Source organism: Sinohyriopsis cumingii, unplaced genomic scaffold (genome assembly GCF_028554795.1).
Source record: "Sinohyriopsis cumingii isolate HCF-2022 unplaced genomic scaffold, ASM2855479v2 utg000127l, whole genome shotgun sequence".
Taxonomy (NCBI): Eukaryota; Metazoa; Mollusca; class Bivalvia; order Unionida; family Unionidae; genus Sinohyriopsis; species Sinohyriopsis cumingii.
Genome location: NW_028315871.1, coordinates 597397 through 619140, shown reverse-complemented (window position 1 = coordinate 619140; position 21744 = coordinate 597397). Strand labels below are relative to the sequence as shown.

The 21744-nt window shown below is 34.7% G+C and overlaps 1 protein-coding gene across 2 annotated transcripts in view; it reads right to left on the bottom strand.

Annotated features, from left to right (window-relative positions):
- Positions 1-21744, bottom strand: part of LOC149774831 (hemicentin-1-like) — a 162137-nt gene that overhangs the window by 109521 nt on the left and 30872 nt on the right. For both annotated transcript variants that reach the window (XM_089944677.1, XM_089944678.1), the window contains exons 4-6: positions 10975-11349; positions 9169-9444; positions 2889-3161 (exon numbers count right to left, since the gene is read on the bottom strand). In XM_089944677.1, the coding sequence (XP_089800803.1) occupies positions 2889-3161; positions 9169-9444; positions 10975-11349 (924 nt within the window). The remainder of the gene's footprint in view (positions 1-2888; positions 3162-9168; positions 9445-10974; positions 11350-21744) is intronic.

The window sequence follows — 21744 nt, the reverse complement described above, 5'->3', positions numbered from 1 at the left end:
TGTTGATTTGCAATGACAATTCTCAGTTTTACAAGATACTCTGACAATTATTCAAGATCCGCCAGTCAATTAATGATGTTCACCAAGGATATTACTGACCATCACGATCATGTACAGCATAACATTAGATGACCAAAATAAAAACAGAGCCACTGTGAAAGATGCCAGTGTAGCCCCGGTAGTCATAAGCATTAATCCAGACTTTAACTTGGGATTCGCAGCATGACGATAACAACCTGACACTTGAGGAATATTTACTTGTTATACTGCTATCACATATCTTTGGATTAAGCAGGCATGTTAAAAGTCATATTCAGAGCCAAACATGGTTATGCTTGTTAGAAAATCTGATGATGATGATGCAATGTGGCGAGATAATACTGCAACTGCTGGTAAAGTGGAACTATCAAAACTCGCACTGTGGATGCCAGTGATGTCACCATCACTTGCTCAAAAACGACTTCTATTGTTTATGGTATCCGATGTTAAATCAATGCTGTCATGGTTTACAATGACCACATACACAGTTACAGGTACAGCAGGATCATTTGCATGGCAAATATCATCTCAACAGGGAATTGCGGCACCACTATATGTATTTGTGACATTTAAAAATAATATAAGATCAACCAAAAAAACAGGAGGGAAACCCAGTGTTTTTGATAGATCAGCAGTGTCTATGATTTCAATGATAATAAATGGGTGTAACAAATATTTAATCATTTGTCCTCATATTCCCTAAAAAAGTCACATGAGGTGTCATGATGAAGAGAAGAACGAAGACTTCCTCTCATAACCAAAGGCTATCATGTTATCAAAGCTTGCCATGCTTGAGGTATGTTTTGAAACACACTGAACATGTAATGTCTTTATATTACGACATTTAGTTACCTTGTTGCATACTTTGTTTAGTATCAATGTATACTCTTTCATGCTTGTATGATTAACACTAATATTTGTCAATTCAGTTGTATTCCAACTCGCAATATCATTTCAGTATCACATTCTCCAGTGTGGAGCTACTGAAATTACATCATGAGGCAGGATGCATAAGCGTTTTAACTGGCTGACTAAGTGTCCATTAGCTACCATATTTGTAAATAAAGACATCTGCATCAACAGATGAGACTTACTTTTCAGTCATTGAAATAATCATGCAGTGGTTGTAATAAAAGTAAAAACACTAAACCATGGCTATGACACTGCTTCAGGTATTATTGGAGTAAATAACCCATAGCAATAACAGTATAGTTATAATTTATCTGGTTTGGGAACACATTCCAAATTATATTCATCCAGCTATGGAGACAAACTAACTTCTAAAAATGTTCTTTCCAGTAATAATAATAATAATAATAATGCTTTATTTACAGAGGGTGACTCATTAGTCAAGGACTATTCTCCCTTGAGGCCATATTTCCAATCCTGGGTAATAGTCCCAAATCATATATAATACATTTATGTGTAGGGAAGTAAAATAAGGAAATTAATAACTTTACAATTCATGAATATGTGATGCTTTTGTAGTGCATAAATTGTGCAGTAATGTCAAGTCACTGTAAACCTCATATAACCTTCTCCAGTAATCGGGACATGTCAATACCAATAAATGCATGAATAATAATAATAATAATAATTTTATTCAACGTGGTTAACACAATTAGCTAGAACTAATCCACCTTGAGACCCTCATAAAAAGGAAATTTATTTATTTTAACTGCATCTCTGAAGCCACTGGATATACTGGGTTTGAAAAAAGGAAATAGAGTGGGCATATCTAATCTCAACTGGAATACTATTCCAGAGCAAAGTTCCAAAGTATTGGAAACTTTTTTTGAACAATTCCTTATTTGGTTTGGGAATGTTATACTGTTTGGTAAACACTGATCGCAGGTGGGGAGTATTGCCAGGTAGCTTATAATGGAATAGTGATTGTAAATATTCAGGAGCACTATCATGGAATATCCTGTACATTAATTTGGCTTTTCTCAAACAGTTTCTGTATTTAATAGGTAATAATTTTAACATACCAGCTAAACTGTCCTTGCTTTCTTTCTGGGTTGATATTAGCCTATTTTAATTTATTGAATGGAATTAACTTATTTAAATAGCTGCAGCCAACATCGATTCTCTGGCTGTTTTCTAATTAGACATAAATTTTCATGGTCTAGACAGTAAATCTTCATAAATTTTGTCTTTATAATGAATCTTTTTTCCATAAATAGGACAAATTTAAATATAAAGGAAAATCTGGTGATTTCATGGTACATTATAATTTAAGATGAAAAAAGATTGTGCTATTCAATAAATTACATTACCTAAATACACTGCACAAGTGTAAAAGCAAACTACTCTGCTCATTTCGCTTCAACATGCACTTGGATGAATTGTCATGCATAGACAATTGGTTGCACTAATACAAGTCAGTCATAGTCATCTAAAATTAGGTAAAATCTGAGAAATTGGTCACTGTAAGCAGACCAAGAATGTACTCCTCGAATTTAGTTTTCAAACCAATTCAAAATACTAGACAGCTTTATATATATATATGCCATGCTTTGAAGCAATAGAATCTAACATCAGTTTTAAATCTCTGATTAGAATCAAAATTGAAACAAGGCTAGTATCCGCAGCTATGCTTATTCTTGAAGTTTAAAGGAGGGCATCATCAAGGAGATCCCTTTAATTATTAAGGTATCTGTTGCTGCTGCGTTTGAGAACACATAATAAAATCTTTTACTTATTTATCCTCAACATAATATAATTTTAATAATCTTCAAAAACTTAAATTCTTTACAAGATCTGTGCTGGTGTGTATTCATCGTCAGTTCCCAGTTTAGCTCTGATTACAAATGCATCCAACATACTAAAGCATTATCAATACTTACAAAGAACATCCACATCTATCTGACTTGTGTTTCTGCCTATTTGTTGTCCCCCAACTGTCGGTGTCATAATGTTTAAGGCTGTACAGCTGTAGGGTCCACTGTTGGTCCTTGACACTGAGCTGAGGAGCAACCTGGATGGTACAGAGCCCTCCCCACTGGGGGACCATAATATCTGATATGCTGGTGGGTTACTACTGACCTTACAGGTCACACTGAGGGGTTGGTACTCTATCACCTTGTATGGGCTGGTCAGACCTTCTATCAATGGAGCATCTGAAGTAACAAAAATAAAAACCAATCTTAACAAATACTAAGTGGCCTTGGTTGCAAGGCATAAAAGCAAACAATAGTTAAAGCATTTTTCTTATATGCTACCAAAGTAGAGTTCATAAAAAATCAGAGAATTTTGTTTTCTATTTTTTAAATCAGTCTTAAATTTTCTTCAGAAACTAATACTATTACCTACAATTAGAACCCACTTTACTGGAGGATAGACATCAATATTGCTGACATTACTAAGCTGTGTTTGTTTGACAGCGCATCTCAAAAAATATATTTAAGATTGCTTGTTTAGTCGTCTGACAAATTTAATATTACTCAAAATTTAAAACTGAAAGTGTTCTAAAATCATGATCACTTAAATATGTTTGGTAGGAGTTATGTATTTATTTTTAATATTATGTACAACTAAAACCTACACTTTACTGGATGATAGTCATCCGGAATGACACCAATATTACCACTACTGTGTTTACTGTAGACCTCATTTTTTTCAAGCAGACATTACTAATATGTATTTGTTTGACAGCATCTCAAAAAATATATTTATGATTGCTGGTTTAGTCATCTAACAAAGTTAATATTACCCAATATTTAATCATAAAAGAAATGGAAAAGCATGATCATTTAAATGTTTCATTGGGGTTATGTGTTTTTTTTTCTCAGTTGATCCAGGTATAACTTTCTTTGATACAGTATATTCTTTCAGTCCACATAACACACTTTGCAAATTTGTTCCAGAAGATCAAGTGAGTAGTCTATCATTTTAGATAAACACTTTTCATATTTTGCATCATTTTAGTTACAAACTGAAACTTGTTATATTGTTATATTCTGCCCTGATTATCCTTTTAAGCAGTTAAATATTAATAAAACATATTTGTCACCAACAAGCATGCACATAAGATGAAACTATGGATCGCAAAATAGTGTTAAAACACACACACACACATCCATACATATATATATATATATATATATTTGTACCACGAAAAAGAGAGATTGGGTCATTTATCTATTAAATATTGAGGGGTCATCTAAAAAGAAATATCAACAATTATGCAAATTTGATTGTGATATGAGTATCTGTGACAGATATCAATGAAATTGTCTGTACAGTACATAGTAAGACTCCATAGATTCTGTTTAGTTTCATATAGTGGAACAACAGCTTGTTCATAGGTTATTCTTTTCTTTTTCTTCTTTAACCCTAATTGATGCATTGTTTTTGTTACCTATGCTGCCTTGTTTCTAACCACCTCATAAATGTATACTGAGTTGTTTCAAAACAATACATTGTTTCAAATCCATATAACTGCTTCAAAACCAGCATTTCATGTTCAGATTTTTGTGATATTGTATAAAGTGGCATATATATCATGAAGATTTCTAATACCAAACATGTTCATAGTTACCAAAGCAACCCGAATGGGGAAGGATGGACTTATGGTGATGAATTCCTATTTTATATACTCAGTGCATTATCTCTGTAGGTCTGATTAATTAAGTTTTACTTTCAAAAACAGTACATACATTTCAGTATGCTACAACAATCTATAAGAACAGGCTTAATGACATACTAATGTCTACTTCTTTAATTACTGTCATCTAAAGATGTCATAGGGTACCTGGATACTCGCATACCCACACGCTGATAATAACCCGGGTAATAAAATGGACAGCAAGGTACCCATTAAAACAGTTTTCCAAGTTCAGATCAAGACACAATAACAATTACAGTTCAAGGCTCATGTCGTGTGCACATTTATTCATTGTCACAGGAGCTTGTATCATTGTTTACAATATACTTGTCATGCATGTACTATATAATAATTATAATAATACAAGTGAGGACACTTATCTCCATTTTCACATGATGTTTTTAAGAATCATTGCTAATATTTCAAGCTAGATTTTGCATAACATAATCAATTAGGTACCAATGCTAAGCTCAGGCACTCGTTGTTTTAGGCCTCTCTAAAGTTTGGCTTACTATCATACCTTTATGTAATGACAGACTATTTTCCCACTATGCTGCTCGACATTACCATGATAACACCCACTTAATATTTAAGTGCAACTTGCTTAATGGAATACTGTCATCTCACTGGCCAAAGGAAAATGACATCCTAAACCTATTTACAGTTTATTTTTGTAATTGCTATGTGATTTTTTTACAGGTCAATTGAGTGACCATACTTTTTTAAATGCTCCATTGTTCAGCCAGGTTAATTCCAGTGTTATGTCATAATTCAAGGTGAAATGTAATCTTTAGACAAACTGCGCTGACAAACTCTTGAACCTTTACAGGCATGTATTATTTTTTAGTCCCAGCACTATATTGTGGAATTTGTGAGGTACTGTAAGGTCGAAGTTGTTTTCTGACTTCATTTTTGTGAAAATACAAAGAAAAAACACAGCGATGCAAAGACAATGTAACTGATGCCTAACATTATTACAATAACACAGAAACAAAATAAAACTTTATATTTTCAGTCCTATTAATGAAATGTTGTAAGAAAGCTATAGTCAGTGGTTATATTAAGAAAACCCCTCTTTCTAAAAATGAATGAACTTGCATGTTGGCTGTTGCAAAGAAGGGTTTAGGTCATTCATATAGCAACTTTAAGTCCTCAGTGTGTTGTCTTTAAACAGTTAATGGTAATGTTTTATTGACAACAAAGAAATTAGGATAAACAGGATATGAAATAAGGCAACTAAGCAATAGTATGATCTTAAAGACATGTGCATTTTCTCATGTACATTGTATTGGGGTCATTTCAAATAAGTTTAGAAATCTTTACAAGTATCATTTTATAGCGAACTTTTAGAAAGCTAAAGAAAGTATTTAATTAATGGAGGCTGATTAAGCAACTTGCAATTACAATAGTGTAATAAAGTTACTCAGCTAAAATTCATTACAATGTATAGCTTATATTGTTTTTTTTTTTAAGTCATTTTGCCAAAATACACTGCATATGAATATGATAGTTTTTAAACACATACCAAATTGTATTTATAATATACATACACAGGGTTAAAACTGAAATTATATTTTGAAAGTTGAGGTTTAAGTTAGGTATTTTCATGGTTTCAAAAAACGATGTGAGGTTCAAGACTCAAATCAGTTACAAAATTATCTCCATCAGGAGCACTACAAATCTGATAAAGTGTGCTTTTGAGTTTGTTTCTAAACAAAAATAAAGTGAAAATTAATTAATAATTACAAATTGCATAAATGAAGTATGTGAAGCATAGTATCCTACCTTAAGTTTGTGCATGAATGAATAAGCATATAGTTGTTTTTAACTATCCTAGGTCCCTATACAGGACCTGGACTTCTGAACAAAACCTCTGCTTACCCTATAGCATTCTCCATCAGGATCTCTAATTATAAGGATAGTATCATAAGGAAGGTATCTGTTTGTCATAAATGTTTTAAATTGGATGAAATGATGTGCCAACATTTGACCTCATCTAAATCAACCTAATTCAAGTCCATGTCCTCTACGTGTACCCAATGAATAAGCATATATTTATATTAACAATTATACTAGGTCCCTGGAAAGAAACGTAGACAGATACAGCTCTAAAATGATACCAAACAATCTGGAAGTTCTAGCTGCACAACAAAATACAGAGGGAAAAAACTCATTTTTTGGACCCGATTTTTTTCCCACCCAAAATTCACCTGTGGTCTGAATTTGATTTTGTATCCAGATTTGAGACTTTTTGGTATCAGATCGAAGGCAGACTGGTATGAACTGCAAACAGACAGATGAACCTTTGCAAAAAGTAGAATAAGATAGGCATTTGGAATAAAGAGTGGTCTTGATACGAAAATGATGGGTCAATAAAAAAAAAAAGAACTCCTGCTTTATCCCTTCTGCTCACATGCAAGCGAAACAGCCAATGAAAAACGATGTTTTTAACACAACTAAGCATTAAGTTATTTGAAAATCACCTGGAAGTTGATGTACTAGGATGTATTCAGAAATAGCTTTCAAAATGTGTTTCCTACTCGAATTTCAGGCAAAAACGACAAAAACCTCCATGGCTAATATGTTAAACCACAAAGCACAATCATGGACATAGGTTAGCTATGTAATGATGTTGCTTACAAGGGAACCTTACAATCTACAATCATGGAAAAAAAGTTATAAACATGATACAGCCATACATAATAACATGTAGAACAATTGTATTGTTTCTCTGAGAAATGAATTCTGTTAATGCACTTGTCAAAGAGACTCCTGCAATAACTCCTGCTGGCAAAAAAAATGTGACAGATGCAAGTAACTATACATGCAACAAATGTAATAACTATCACAAAACACAACAGCTGCATTACCGTCAATCTGCAATCAGCTAAATTTTGTCGAAAAAACATTTATCACATCCAGCCAAAATATATGCTTCTTTCCTGTTGCATTGGTTTTAAAAATTATGGTAGAGAAGCAAGTTTTTATTATAACACACAAAGCATTATATATACATTATAATGATTAGTATATAAGCATTTCTAAGTACTGGGCAAAAGTGGCACAATTAAACGGAGAAATCAATTTTAGTAATGTGTTATTTTTCCTTTTTTTTAAACAAAATTAGGGAAAAAAATTTATTGGGTTGGCAATGAGAAACAGTGACAGTCAACCAACCAGACAAACACATATTGGAAGAGTTGCCTCATATTAAAATGAAACAAAAACAAACTCTAATTAACGTTATTTTAAAATCTAATAATTAGCAAAGTAAACGTATATCATTAGCATTGGATACCTTATGTTTGTGATTTCTGCAATAGCTGTATAATTAACGCACGTTTTTAATCTATAACCGAACAGGTCAGAATAATATTCTTCACAGCTCAAGGTGTTTCAAAGTGTTATTTTTTAATTTTTGTCTGATGTTAAACTAGTTTGGGCATAGTTGTCGCAAGTCTACTTAATCTATATCTTCAATAGTGTAATGTGCTACAGTTCCAACATGTCAAAGCTTTTAGTTATTATTATCAGTCACTGAATATCTTTTCTTGTTACAAAAGAGTAGTGTGCAATTTTTCAGTCAAATATGATACAAAACAAACTGACAGTGTGTTACAAGTCCAACTGAGATCTTTGATCAGTACCACCAAGAGAAGCTAAAATACACAACAGTATGAACAATGCGGTAGACTGGAGTTCAGATGTATGCAAGTGGTATTGTTTGCCTGGTACTCATCTGTGTAGAGCTAAAATAGATGAAAGGCCTGAAAGTCATTATTACCGATAACACTGACAATTACCGAATTTTCTGTCACTGATTGTAAATCAAAGATCAAGAGTTGTACAGTTTCCAATCATGATTATTAGTTACAACATGCCAAAACTATTTGAAAGAAAATGTATCTCAGGAACAATACTAGAAAATTATAATTGTCACCTGGCAAAACTACACAATAAATACTGTTAATGAGATGTTGGTAAGCAGTAGAACCATTGGAGTGGATAGTCAATGTAGATCTCCAATTGATGCAATGATGTTATATTTGTTTTAATTACAGCAAATAAATTACATATTTATTGTTTATATTGTATATTCCCTCAAGCATGTCAAATGCCTGTAAAATATCCCACAATCAACAGATATTTCATTGTCAATTGAAACTTCCTAAATTTTGCGACTTTCAAAATAGTCATTACAGATTGATGTGAAAGTGTTAAGTAGACTAATTAAAGATCATCTCTTAATAAAATACAAATGTTCATTATTATATGATATGGTGTGCTTTTTATGTAAATAAGAAATGCAAGACACTATATATCATGAATAATTTATTAGGCAAAAAGAAAAGCTTTTATTATTGAAATTTATTATTGTTATTATTGAAATTGCTTTCATTATAGCACTTAAACACTTCCCAAAACAACATTCTGTTAATAGAGAGAATTGTTATCCTTCAATACATGATTAATGCATTGACAACAATTTAATGTATGTGTCAAGGTGTAAATATACTCACACTGTACATTAAGATCCAAAGAATTTGATGTTCCACTGCCATATTCATTCCAAACTGTACATTTGTACTCTCCATCATCGGACTTCTGTACACTTGGAATAGTGTATGAGGATGATACTTGTCCTTGTACAACTAATGAATTGTGGAACCAACTATAACCTTTTGATGGTGGCAAAGGGTTGGCCTCAACAATATTACAGGTGAAAACAAAATTCTGTGTTCCTTCTGTCACATTATATACAGAGTAGTTCGGGGAAAGCTGGACCAATGGAGGATCTGAAACATGAAATACCATATTATAATACAATCTTATGCTGACAGAATTACTTCATGTTCAAGAGAAATATTTTGTTGGCTCTTTTGTTCATTGCATTATCATGTCCACAAGAAGCTTCCAATTTCAGTTGTTAGTATGATCATGCTTGCTGATTCTTTAAAAAAGCAAGAGATTCTCAAAGGAACTGACACTATACTATACAAACAGAATTTCCAGGAATCCAAGATAAGATCACTTTTACTTTTAATTACTGAGTATTCTTGATATATACAAAGATTTTTAAACTGTGGAGGCCATATTGAATATCAGGCCAGCACCATTTTCAGTTAGGACCAACAAGATATATTAAAACTCTATTGATGCAAACTCGATATCAATATGACAATTCAGACAGAGTAAGTAAAGATAAGATTTTTAATCTGGCTCTCATGGCATATATGCTGGATTTATGATTTGCACCATTTTAAGATCCACTCAATATCATTACAAATTTTTCAGTGAAATTCTTCTGTCGATATGGTGATCCAATCAGGACGAGTAGCTAGAACAATATTTTACAAATCACTGCCACGATGGTCTGATTGGCACCATTTTTATTTAGGACAACCTAAACATAAGAAGTGTTCTAGTGAAAACCCAATCACAACATGACTCCAATTAAAAGGAGTAGCAAGAACAAGATTTTCAAGATGGTTGCTATGGTGGCCATTGAACATTACAGTTTTCGAACAGATCACATTTTCATTCAGGACCATCTACATCTTTAAATGTGTATTTAAAGTTTCATGGTTTTTGGATGAAAACCCCATGTCCATGTAACCATCCATCATAAATGAATAGCAATAACAAAATTTTTCAAGCTGGCTGCCAAGTTTGAGCTGCAAAATAGGCCCTATTTGTATTTACGACTAACCAAATATCATAAAACATCTTGGGGTAAAGCTTTCATGACAATTTGACTATCCAATTAGGAGAAGTAGCGATTTAAAGACTTTTAAGAAGGATTCCATGGCAGCCAGACTGGATGTCAAATCAGCTACATTTTCATTCAGGATCAAGTAGACCTTGGAATGAATGTGTTTTTACAGTTTCATGGTAATCCTCCTTGTAACTCTGGATGGATAGTATTAACAACCTTGAGCTATCAGACCAATCGACAAGGTACAATGGATGGCCATTCATTCCAGAAGCTCATTCTAATCGATGATCGTTCAGACCTGTTTGGTCCAAAATTAAATAGCACCAATTTCATTTAGGACCAACTAAACTGTGGGATGAACATTTCATGGCAATTCTCCATGCAGTTTAGGAGAGGTAGCAACAGCAACCAAAGTCTAACCAATGTATGATGATGACAGGCCATCCCATAAGCTTTTCTGATCATTAAAATGGTAAAGAATTGATAATAAATATAAAATTTTAAATAATGATCCACTCTTTTAGTTTGTATGTTGGTGCTCATTTCAGTCAGTTTATATAACATTAATATTCCAACAACATTTTCAATAAAAGAAATGTAATGTACATACACACAATGTTGATCTGAACTTCCTCAGACTGTGTATAGTTCCCAGTGCTCATCTCATCTCGAGCTTCACAGAATATATACATATTCTGATACATTGTAGCTCCTGTCTGTGTCAGTGTACTGTAGGATATCACACGGTCTGACTCTGGCTGCCCTGGTACCATTACTGAACCAGGTGTGGAAGAAACTGATTGGTTCCCAATGAGTACTGGTGACTGATTCACTGTTCTACTGTACCAGCGGAATATTGCACGAGGTCTGCTGCCACGAGGAGCAGTGCTACATCTTACAGAAGTAATTCCTCCCCTGACAATATTTAATGTTGAGGTTAATGCTTCATCTGAGGTATTTGTCAACTGAACCGTCGTAACTGGAACTGAAATAAAACATGATTAAGAAATCCACTAATGAAACTTTTAATATTTATATATCATCATTTTTTATAAGATGCTTAAACTCTATTTTGTCACACTTTAGGATAAAATCCTTGTTTTCGATTTAACAACTCTTAAGTTCATATGACACATAAATCCCAAGTGTATAGTATGACAGTCAAATAAACTGTATACAACATTTATCATTTGTGTCAAAATTCCTGGGTTAATATACACAAGATATTTAATAAGCAGTAGTTTTCTATCACAAAAATGTGTAGATTAGACAGGATTATACCATGTTCATCCAGATATAAAACAGTTCCTGCAATGGGATACATTTTTAAATAGATAGATAGACAGGTAAGAATTAGAACAGAAAACAGATCCTACTAAATAGTATATGCCGGTACAACACAATATTTCATACAGGCAATCAAATGCTTAATTTTGGATGAAAATTTTGTATCTGGGATGCAGAAAACAACTTACGCAGGAGTCCTCCATATGCACACAATAGGTAGACAGCAAACGGAAAGGCTAGCTAGTCCTGCTTCAATTACCTGCCGGGTGGGAGACTATGTTGATCACATGGTTCCCACGCTTTTCTAAATATCAATTTCCAGGTTTTTTCCAGGAAGAAATTAATTTGTTCAAGGTTAACATATAACCATTACTGAATGGAATTAAAGAACATTTTGGATTATAAAACATGCATTTTCCAAATCTGAAGATGTTGCTCTTTCAAGACTCTCTAAAACATGTCAGAAAAGATGATCATTTACAAAACCACAAATTAAGTCACGAAACAAATCTGACTATATTCCTATAAATTGGCATTTAAAGCCATTGCACTGTTCATAATACAAATCCTAACTTTACTTTGCTGACCTGCATTATGTTGCTATGTGGAAAAACAAGAACATACATTATTTTGTTTCCTTTCAAACCTTTAATTCTAAAGAATTCTAGATCAATATATGTGCATGTTATACAATGTAAACATTTCCTTTCACAGTATGAAAAAACCACCAATAAATGCAAAGTATTAGAATATTATCTTGTAACAAAAAAAGTTAAACCTGAATTTATGTGCCAATAAAATCTCTAACAAGAATGTTCAACCAACCTAAACTCCTTAAGATGATTTGGTTAGAAATTCCATCATTTAATGTCATTTACAAAAGGATTGATTTAAATTTTGACAAAGACCTACAAAATTACATATTGTTATATAAACAAGGACTGAATTTTCTGTAAAATCAACTTGTCTTCTTGTAGTTCAATAAACCAGTCCCAAAACCTGCACTGATTCATGGGCTCTTATCGTTTCTTAATATATAATAAAAGGGATGACAATTTCCCATTTACCCTGCGTTCTATTTAACATCTGAAACCAATGCTTCAAGCTACATGTCAATGTGTAATAGTTCCTCACCAAAGTTCAGCTCAAAGATTAAAACTTTTTCCAATCGGGTTTCCTCCAAATATTCGATTCCCATTTTTCACATTTGGACATTTAAGATGGAGTGTGGGTTCTGAGCAATTACATATACAAAATTTGGAATTTGCTGCCACCGTAAGATAGCTTACCAGCAGGCCTATTAAATTTGAACTATGTTATATCGGCTTATACTTGCATGAAATCGATAGGAAAATTATTTATTTTCTCAAAAATGGCAAATATTATATCCGTTATGTCTTTAATCCGATGACAGACTAGACGAAACTTGGCATAGATGAAACCTGACTCAGTACTCACCATTTGCGTTAATAGTCACATGACTTCACAACTCTCAAACAACATCGGAAGTCCAACAGTCACATGATACCAACAACAAACTTCCTTTTAGTGTCGTTGTACAAAATTTCAATTATATTAAATGAAAAGTCTGATACCTTTTGGCAAAACCAGAAAGAACGTATTTATTTTGAGAACTACAAGAAACTTTGCCAGTCTGATTCATCATGCAGTGTAGTCTGATTCCCTGCTTTGTATGCTCCCTGCGTGGAAGAGCACATGTCAGTGTGGTAGTCATGTGATACAACAAAACTCCAGAAGTAAGTCTCTGAGAAAATATTGAGAATTTTGTGCTCTTTCAATTTTGTATTTTTATTACAACCAGTATACGACTTTAATATCATATTTTAAATCTACAATATATGAAAAAACGGTTGAGAGATTATGTGTGCTCATGCGACAAGTAATCGAAATCGCTAGTACCTGCTCAAATTTCATCAACACATTAGTTTTATGGTCTTTCAGCAGATTAAAGACATAATGATTTTAATACTTGCAATTTCTGAGAAAATAAATAATTTTCATAGATTTTATGCAGGTATAACTCGATTTAAAAGCGTTAACATTTGCTAGCCCATCCGCTAAGCAGCTATGCTTTAACGCCACCATATTCTCCTCTTATGATGCTAGACTGGTTTTCATACCTTCCATATAAAAAAAAGAGATACGGATATCAAACTGTCTGTGAAACAAAAAGTCTACTAGACAAATCTCATCCACTGAGCATTTGGATTGACTCAACAAATATATTTATGCCAAGCATCCAAATGATACATACTGCAACTTCCTAATATTATGGTTAGAACACGATCAGTTCAGTTACGACTCAATTATGTAATTGTTTCGGGCATCAAGTTGTGGAGAAAATTCCCGGGTTTTCCTCGGCTATGTCAATATTTGCAAAATTCAAGGACTTTGCATGATCAGGAACAAATTTATCATTTCTCCTGACTTTTTTTCCGATAGCGTTGGAACCCTGTGATCAACTGATCATTTTAGCTGTGCTGATATTTACAATGAGAGAATTCAGAGGCTTGCATGGAAAGTAGCCAGATGTAACAAAGTGTGTGATGCCTAGCTTAGTGCTTGGAATAAGGCCTTTCCTTGGGCTGACATAATTCAATCTCACTCTGATGGACAAACATGATATATACATCATAAAGAATTTAACAATTTAAACTCGGTGGCAAGTACTGGCTCTTCTCATCTGGAAATTTAGCCACTTCAGGTATGCCCAATATGCCTCTTGGAGGGGGCTGCAACTTCTTCTGGTAGGACTCCTTATCTTTTCCAAAAATCAGAGTCATATACTCCTAGTTTTAATATCCTAGTGAGACCTCTGAGCCTGTAGAAAATGGTTGGAAATTCAAATCTGCATAAAAGAAATTGACTTGTCCATTTTCTTCAGAGCATTTAATACTCATTCTGATTTACACTTATAGACTTTGCATTGTCAAATGCCAATAATAAACATTCACATAATCACAACAACAGTGACATTAAATGAAAACAAACATTAAGTGTATTCCTGTCCCTAAAATCCATTGCATGGCAAGACAGATGCTTAATCTGATGCAGTCTTTGCTACTCTCAATAGTTTAATACTGGAGTCAAAAGGTTATTAGTATTAATCTTTGCAGTTATCAAAGACTATATGGTACTGTTATTCAAATTTCTCTGTTCCGACAAGTAAAATAATCAGGTTCTGCATTTTGTATCTGGAGTAAAACTCGAACTTCAGAGAAATATTGCCACTGATCACAAACTTTATTAAAATTGTCTTCAACATTCTCATTCAATGCAGTGATATGTAATAACAACAAGTGTTCTATACCATGTCTCTCTGATGTCTGAGGATAACTTCAAATATGAATTGAGTTGTTCTACTGCATGTACTTCATCTATGCAAATTAGCTAAATGCATTCTTCTACAGCATAATTTGACACATCACCCTAGCTATTGTTATCCATTTAAGTTATCTCTGAATGATGGCTGTTTATTTCTGACCTTTTAATTGCCTCTATATCAGCATTATGCCGCGAGGGCAGGCTTATCAAGGCTTTGAGCAGGACTGTTTACTATCATACAAAAAAGCCTACTGATTACTGGCATATGTCATGGTGGTCAAGAAATACAGGGTATTTTGCTCTGAAATAACTTTGGGGTTAAGATTCCTGGAAATCAGTTTTTCAAAACACTACTGCATCCAGGGTTTCTCGAGATTTTCAAACACCATGTTTTTCGTGTGACACGGCATGTTTTGGCAGTATGTTAGTGCTGCTTCTTATCAAAGAGCCATAGAAAGTTAGCTACTGAATTATGGATGCCTGCAATGGTATAAAGTGTTCTTGTGTGCACCATTGTAAGAATATATTCAATTGCCTTCATATGCCTTTGTGGTGAAGGACCATCATGCATGAGCAATTTCTCCACCACTAATTGCGAGACCTGTTTGATCCTGACAGCATATTTTAATAAACATCAGATGTGCAAGTTCAGCAACTCTAGGCTATTATGAAACTACAAACATCGTCTTTGCTTCAGCAGATGACAGAATATCTCATTTTCCTGGCAATTATGCAGCACTCAGATTCCTTTGCTTCCTGCATCATTTTCAAAACTGATGTATTGGACAAGGAAGTGTATACACTCGTCCATTCCATATATTAATTGACTATTCAGGCCTTTGGATTTGGGACTGGCAAGACAAAGGTTGGGTAGGTTGATCCAGTCAAGCACCTACTGAGTGAAAGCAAACAGATGAGGAGACCATTCCATTTGTCTTAGTTGAATCTTGCAGGCCATGACCACCAAGACATTAGCTGGCCAAAGACACGTCATTGGATTTGTCAATGATGACACTTTAGAAACATGAATACAAAGTCCGGAGACTTTGTTCTGCCTACGGTTTGAGATAAGTCACCACAGCGGGGTTGTTAGAATTCCAAACAGGTTCTCCAGCCACCAATGAAAATCTTTCAGTCTAGAGCTGTTTATATCTTGTGAATGCTAAAGTACAAATATGATTCAGAGTGGACTAGACTCAATTGGTATCCCACAATTGTGAAAGTTGATCCTATGGTCAAAGGTTTGACCTCATTTATACCACAGAACCATTGTAATGGAACCTCCAGACAGCGATCTAGAATTAAGACATCTGCTGCCATTTTGTACAAACTCAGCAGGCAGATAAATTCTCATGCTGGTTGATTGTTCTATATTGGCAAGGAATCCACCATTGTACTAATTCAATTATCAGTTCTGAGGGAGACACTCTCATTATTTGAATGTTGAGTTCCAGACCTAGATGAACATAGTTAGATATGTCCTTGCTAACAAGACCACTGTGAATGATAAGGAAATTACCATGTGATATCATGTCTTGTTCCATGATATCATTCACCTGCAATTTTGCAGCCTATAGTTTTGTTGGCAAACCACATGAACTTCCTGGAAACTATCTGAGTGGGGATGTGAAGTCACGCTTCTTGCAAGTCCACACTGATTGCATTATCATCCCAATGGGCAGCATTTAAAATCAGTTGTTGCATTCTATCCTGAACCAAAGAGTGTACAAGGGTTGCCTGAATGTGCTGATGACCAAGTGATAAGTGCTGCATTTGTCACTCAGGGAACCCTAGACTAAACAGGAAGTGCATTAAATGCGAACACAAGTCCCTCAGAAACCACTTGTCAGGTCCTTCTGTCCTCAAGGCAAATCTTCACTATTCAGCAGAAAAAGATTGGAGCCTTCCCCCCAATTATACGGCAGACATGAAGCTGGTGTCATATGATATAAGTCTTGTGGAGATAAATTTTGGTGAAAATGATCACCCACCCTTTGTCTCTTGTCCACTTTAGTTCATGAGAACTTAGGTTTTCAATGGTTGTAAATTCAGTAGGACTGATTCCCAGAGGCCTGTGTTCTAGGGATGTCTCTATGATTTTATTTCTCTGATTGCCTTTCAAATCACTCCACTGGTGTCAAGTCTGTGAGTGAGGGAAAGAAGGTATCCCTGGTAACTTGCAATACCAGGGATACCTTCATGGCCTTACGATGGTGTTTAAGAAAAGTGGAGGTAGAGCATTGCATCTAACTCCACCATTTGTAACTTTGCAGCTCTTGTTATGGCCATATTATGTTTGTCCTATATGTTTAAGATGAGGACCATTTTATAAATAAAATGCAGATGCTTGGAACATGTAAATGACAAGGTTAGCAGCCTGATGTCGTAACTGTAAACCAGGCTGGTGATGTAGATGAATAGGGACAGAGCTCTGATGGGAGTGGACAGAACATTTCAGTCCAGGCCTTTAAGGCTGAATCTTCATGCAATATAGTAAGATCTGATCATGATGAGGGAAATTATGCCATTTTTACATAAAAAAACAACAATGTCTCTTGTGATACCTGCAAAGTAGTTGGAGAAGAATATCGAAGATAGTGGTTCACTCCACTTGCAGCTTTTCAACAATTTGGGTGCATAGGCTTCATAATGAAGTAAGAAAAACTGGAAACTAAGCTGGACATCATAAGACAACATGAGTCAAACTGATGCAAGGAGTACCTACATAAACTGGATGTCTTCAGCAGGAACTGCCTGGTGGTACTATGCAGATTAAACTGATCCATAAGAATGCCTATATTAAATGGACATTGTCTGCAGAAAGTGACTAGCAGCACTGTGATGGTTAGGCTACTCTGTAACTGGTTCATGATCTGGATTCTTGGGTGCTGAGGCAATAAGCTGGTCACTGTATGCATAGCTGCCAACCTTCCAGACTCACAATTAGTGAAAACAGGGATAAACAGTCGTGAATTTGGACAAGAATTAGTGAAAAATACCATGACAATAACTCCATCCACTCTTACCGTCAATACTACAATATATCAAGATCGTAATATAAAAATAAAACACTACATATATGCAGAAATATTTATTTGTCACGACATGATAATGTGGCAGACTTGAACTTCCTCAACTGCGTGATTGTAAATTTGTTTTCTAAACAGTTCTGGCTTCTTGCCTGCTGGTTGATCTTGGGGACTAAAATTGCTGACAAATTTTCTGCAGCTAAAGAGGCCCTAAAGTCTGTCTTAATTTTCCTCACTAAAGAAAATACTCTTTCACTGTCACTATTGCTGTGAGGAATGCACATGAGCTGCAGCACTTTTGGTTCTTCCACAGGAATATTTGGAAGTGATTTTCAAGTTCGGGAACATTGGACGGAACAAATGTTTAGCATGGTCTCCAGCTGATAAAGGTAGATTGTATTCGACAAGAAAACTCACAAATAATTCTTCAGGGTTGGTAGCTTGCAGGTCTTGTGCCAATGGATTAAAATATTCCAGAGCTGAAATCTGCAAAGTCTTAATTTTCCCAACTTTTGTTTTTTGCAACCGATCTGCTTCCTCACATCGTCTCTGCGACCTAGCTACAATGTCGTAGCCTTAACTTGATTAGTTGTGGTTGAGGCTATGAAATGATTCCATAACATGTATATTCCAAATTAAACTTCACTTTTTGAGCAATACATTTCTTTTTCTTTGGTGGTGAAGACATTTTCAAGATCTTACATGCGATGCTGAACGGTAACTCAAATCAGTGTTGGTGACACATGAGCAGTGCAAAATTCCAGTTAGGCCGCAGTTTCTCTCAAAAACATTTTAAAAACTGCTCTTATACAGATAGATTAAAACAGGCTAAAATGCTTGCTACTGAGCCAACTGCTAATCAGATGTAGTTCTACTAATATCGCGACCAGCAGTACTGGACTGTTTCGGCAACTGCAAATATCATGACTAGCGCTTAACCGGAAATTGGTTATTTTATTAAAGATCTAAAATAATTGAGAATTGGAGAATTCTTAAATTTTTGGCTTGTGGTGTGAATCCGTGAATCGCTTAAAAAGTCGTGAAATTCATGCCAAATTTGCGAGGGATGGTAGCTATGCGTATGCTGTAAGTGCCTTGTGGCACTATGCAAGTCATGGAACTAGATGAAGTTTACTTTTCTGGTGGTTGATACTGCATGATCAATTGTGGTCATGGCCAACTGTTTTCAGATATATATGGCCGAGTCTGGTCATGAAATAACAGGGCCATCTTGGCCAGCATTACATCATGTTCTTAAGGTTAGGATGGGGTACATATTATATCCACGCAGCTGGTCTATAATTCTGATATACGAGAGGTTGTTGCTGCTGATATATTACTCTCCAGTAAATTATATGGTTTTGAACCTTTGCATGCACTCTGATGATGTCTACAACTCTCCAGTTATGCTACTGTGCATTCCCCTTTAGTACCCACTGAATTGCCATCCATAGACTTCTGTCCATAATATGCAAGTCTGACATGTGTTCAAAGAATGACAACTCGAGTATGTCACTTTAAGAACTTATAAAAATCTGTCCAGAACTACACATTATGACAAATCCATTTTAAGACAATGTTAGCTGTAGAAAAGGCCCAACGACACTGTATGGAGGTTTAATCAATAAGTCATCATTATTACTATATAAAACCACATACTATAGAAAACTTACATGTATGTATGTCGATGTCATGAAAATTACACAGCAGTATTAAAGTTGTTTTCTACATCATACAACTGACTTAAGCATATTAATACAGTATAGCAATGCACGACGATGCCAACACAACCCATGCAGGTATGTACCAAGGGCATCTACGTGTGTGAAGACAAAGTAATCAAACTGAAAAGTCAGAAACTTTGTCATTGACAAAAGCAAGAACGGAAAACTTGGAAATATATAGAATAATATTTCTCTTCAAAGATGAAACTCCTCCATTTTTTTTTTAAATCCAAACTTCCCAATTGCTTGTAGAAATTTTATGAGGCCCCTCTGTCTGTAGAAATAATCAATCTCATTTTAGATCTCATTATAAGTCTGCATACACTGCTCCATTGCATTTACATCATATTTTGTCATGTGGACTTAATGTGCTCATAGGCCATACACCTAAACCAGTGTGGTTCAAAGGCAGTCCTGCAGGCCATATCTGACCCCCAGGAATCTTCCATGTGACCCACGCTCATACAAAACTTAGTTCTATAATTATAATGTAAATCAATATGTATGGCCCATGAACTTAACATTTTTGGTTCATGTGGCCTGCGGGGTTGAAGAAGATGGATCACCCTGTTTTAGTTGAAAAATCTAAACTCATCAGCACCCTAATCTCTCCTCCATGATGATGATTGACAAGTATTGCATATCCCAATGACAAAAATGTTTTCAGCTTAAAAGATAGGCATATTTTCATGAATAGATATTGTCAATAAAAGCAGGGCATTCTCATCTTCTGTGAATTGATTTGAAACAAAATAGTCTTCTTCTAATTCATGAAATTTATTTTCTAAATATAGAATTTTAAATGCTAAAAATTGTACACTTTCCATAGCTGCTCTGCAGTATGTTGATAGTGAAATACCAATAGTCGGCTAGGAAGAAGAGCTAATCTCCCATAGCAGTAGACACGTGGGTTCAAAGCAAGTAGAGTATCTCAAAAATGGCTTGGATGACAACTATTCTGAATTGCATCAAACTATTTAGCAGACAATGTTTTTCAAAATTTTCATCCAGGGAAAGAGCTTGCATTTGCACTGTGAGCACTACATGCTGTCAAAAATGGCCTTTGGATGTGAAAAATGCATGTATAAAATAGGGGTTGGGGTGCATAAACTTCTTCTGCTATCAACTGCCATTGACTTCTCTGGTCAAGTGAATACTATTCTTATTCTGTTTTAATATAGGTATCTAAAAATATGGACCTTTTTGACCTCACTTGTGTATTTGATTTTTTATGATTTTTTATACTAGGTTGCTGATTGCGGTATTAAATTTGTACATAAAAACTGGCTCCTGCCCCCTGAATTTTCTGGTTTCAGGACAGGATTTACCTTGTGATTCAGACATGTCTGCCCCCCCAAAAAAAAAAATTAGAGTTAGGTTTAGAAGAGTAAACAATGAAAGTAAGATGCACAAATGTTATTCAGCACAAAATTTCCAGATGTGATCTTCCTGTCAGTCCAAATATGCAAGCTGATTTTAATCTTTCCACAACAAAATTCAGTGGACTGTCAATGCTTTCATATCATTGCACAAGTCTCAAAGGTGCAAATGAATCACACCATTTTTACCATTCAATGAACAATGTAAAACATTACATGAAACGGGTTAATTTTAAAGAATATTACCTGTATGCCACCCCAAAATGGCAATATAATGAGGCAATAAAGGGAAACAATGGGGTATTTAGAATTGTGACAATATGTCTGCCAAACCAGATAAATCTGAAATCAAGTTCTGGGCCAAGCGAAAAGGAGTTACCTAATACAAGAGCATTTTACAGCTGTATTGTGGCTAAAATGTACTCCTGATAAGGTACTGATTTAGGGTATTATGTTGTCAATGATGTACCACACGATCTGGTCAGAACAAAGCAAAATTATTTTCACTATGATAGGTAGGTACTTTACCTGGAAAAAGGATAACATTCATACCTGTGGCAATATATGTGGCATTCAAAAGGTCTTCAACCAATTCAATGGGGAAAAGAAGAAGTCT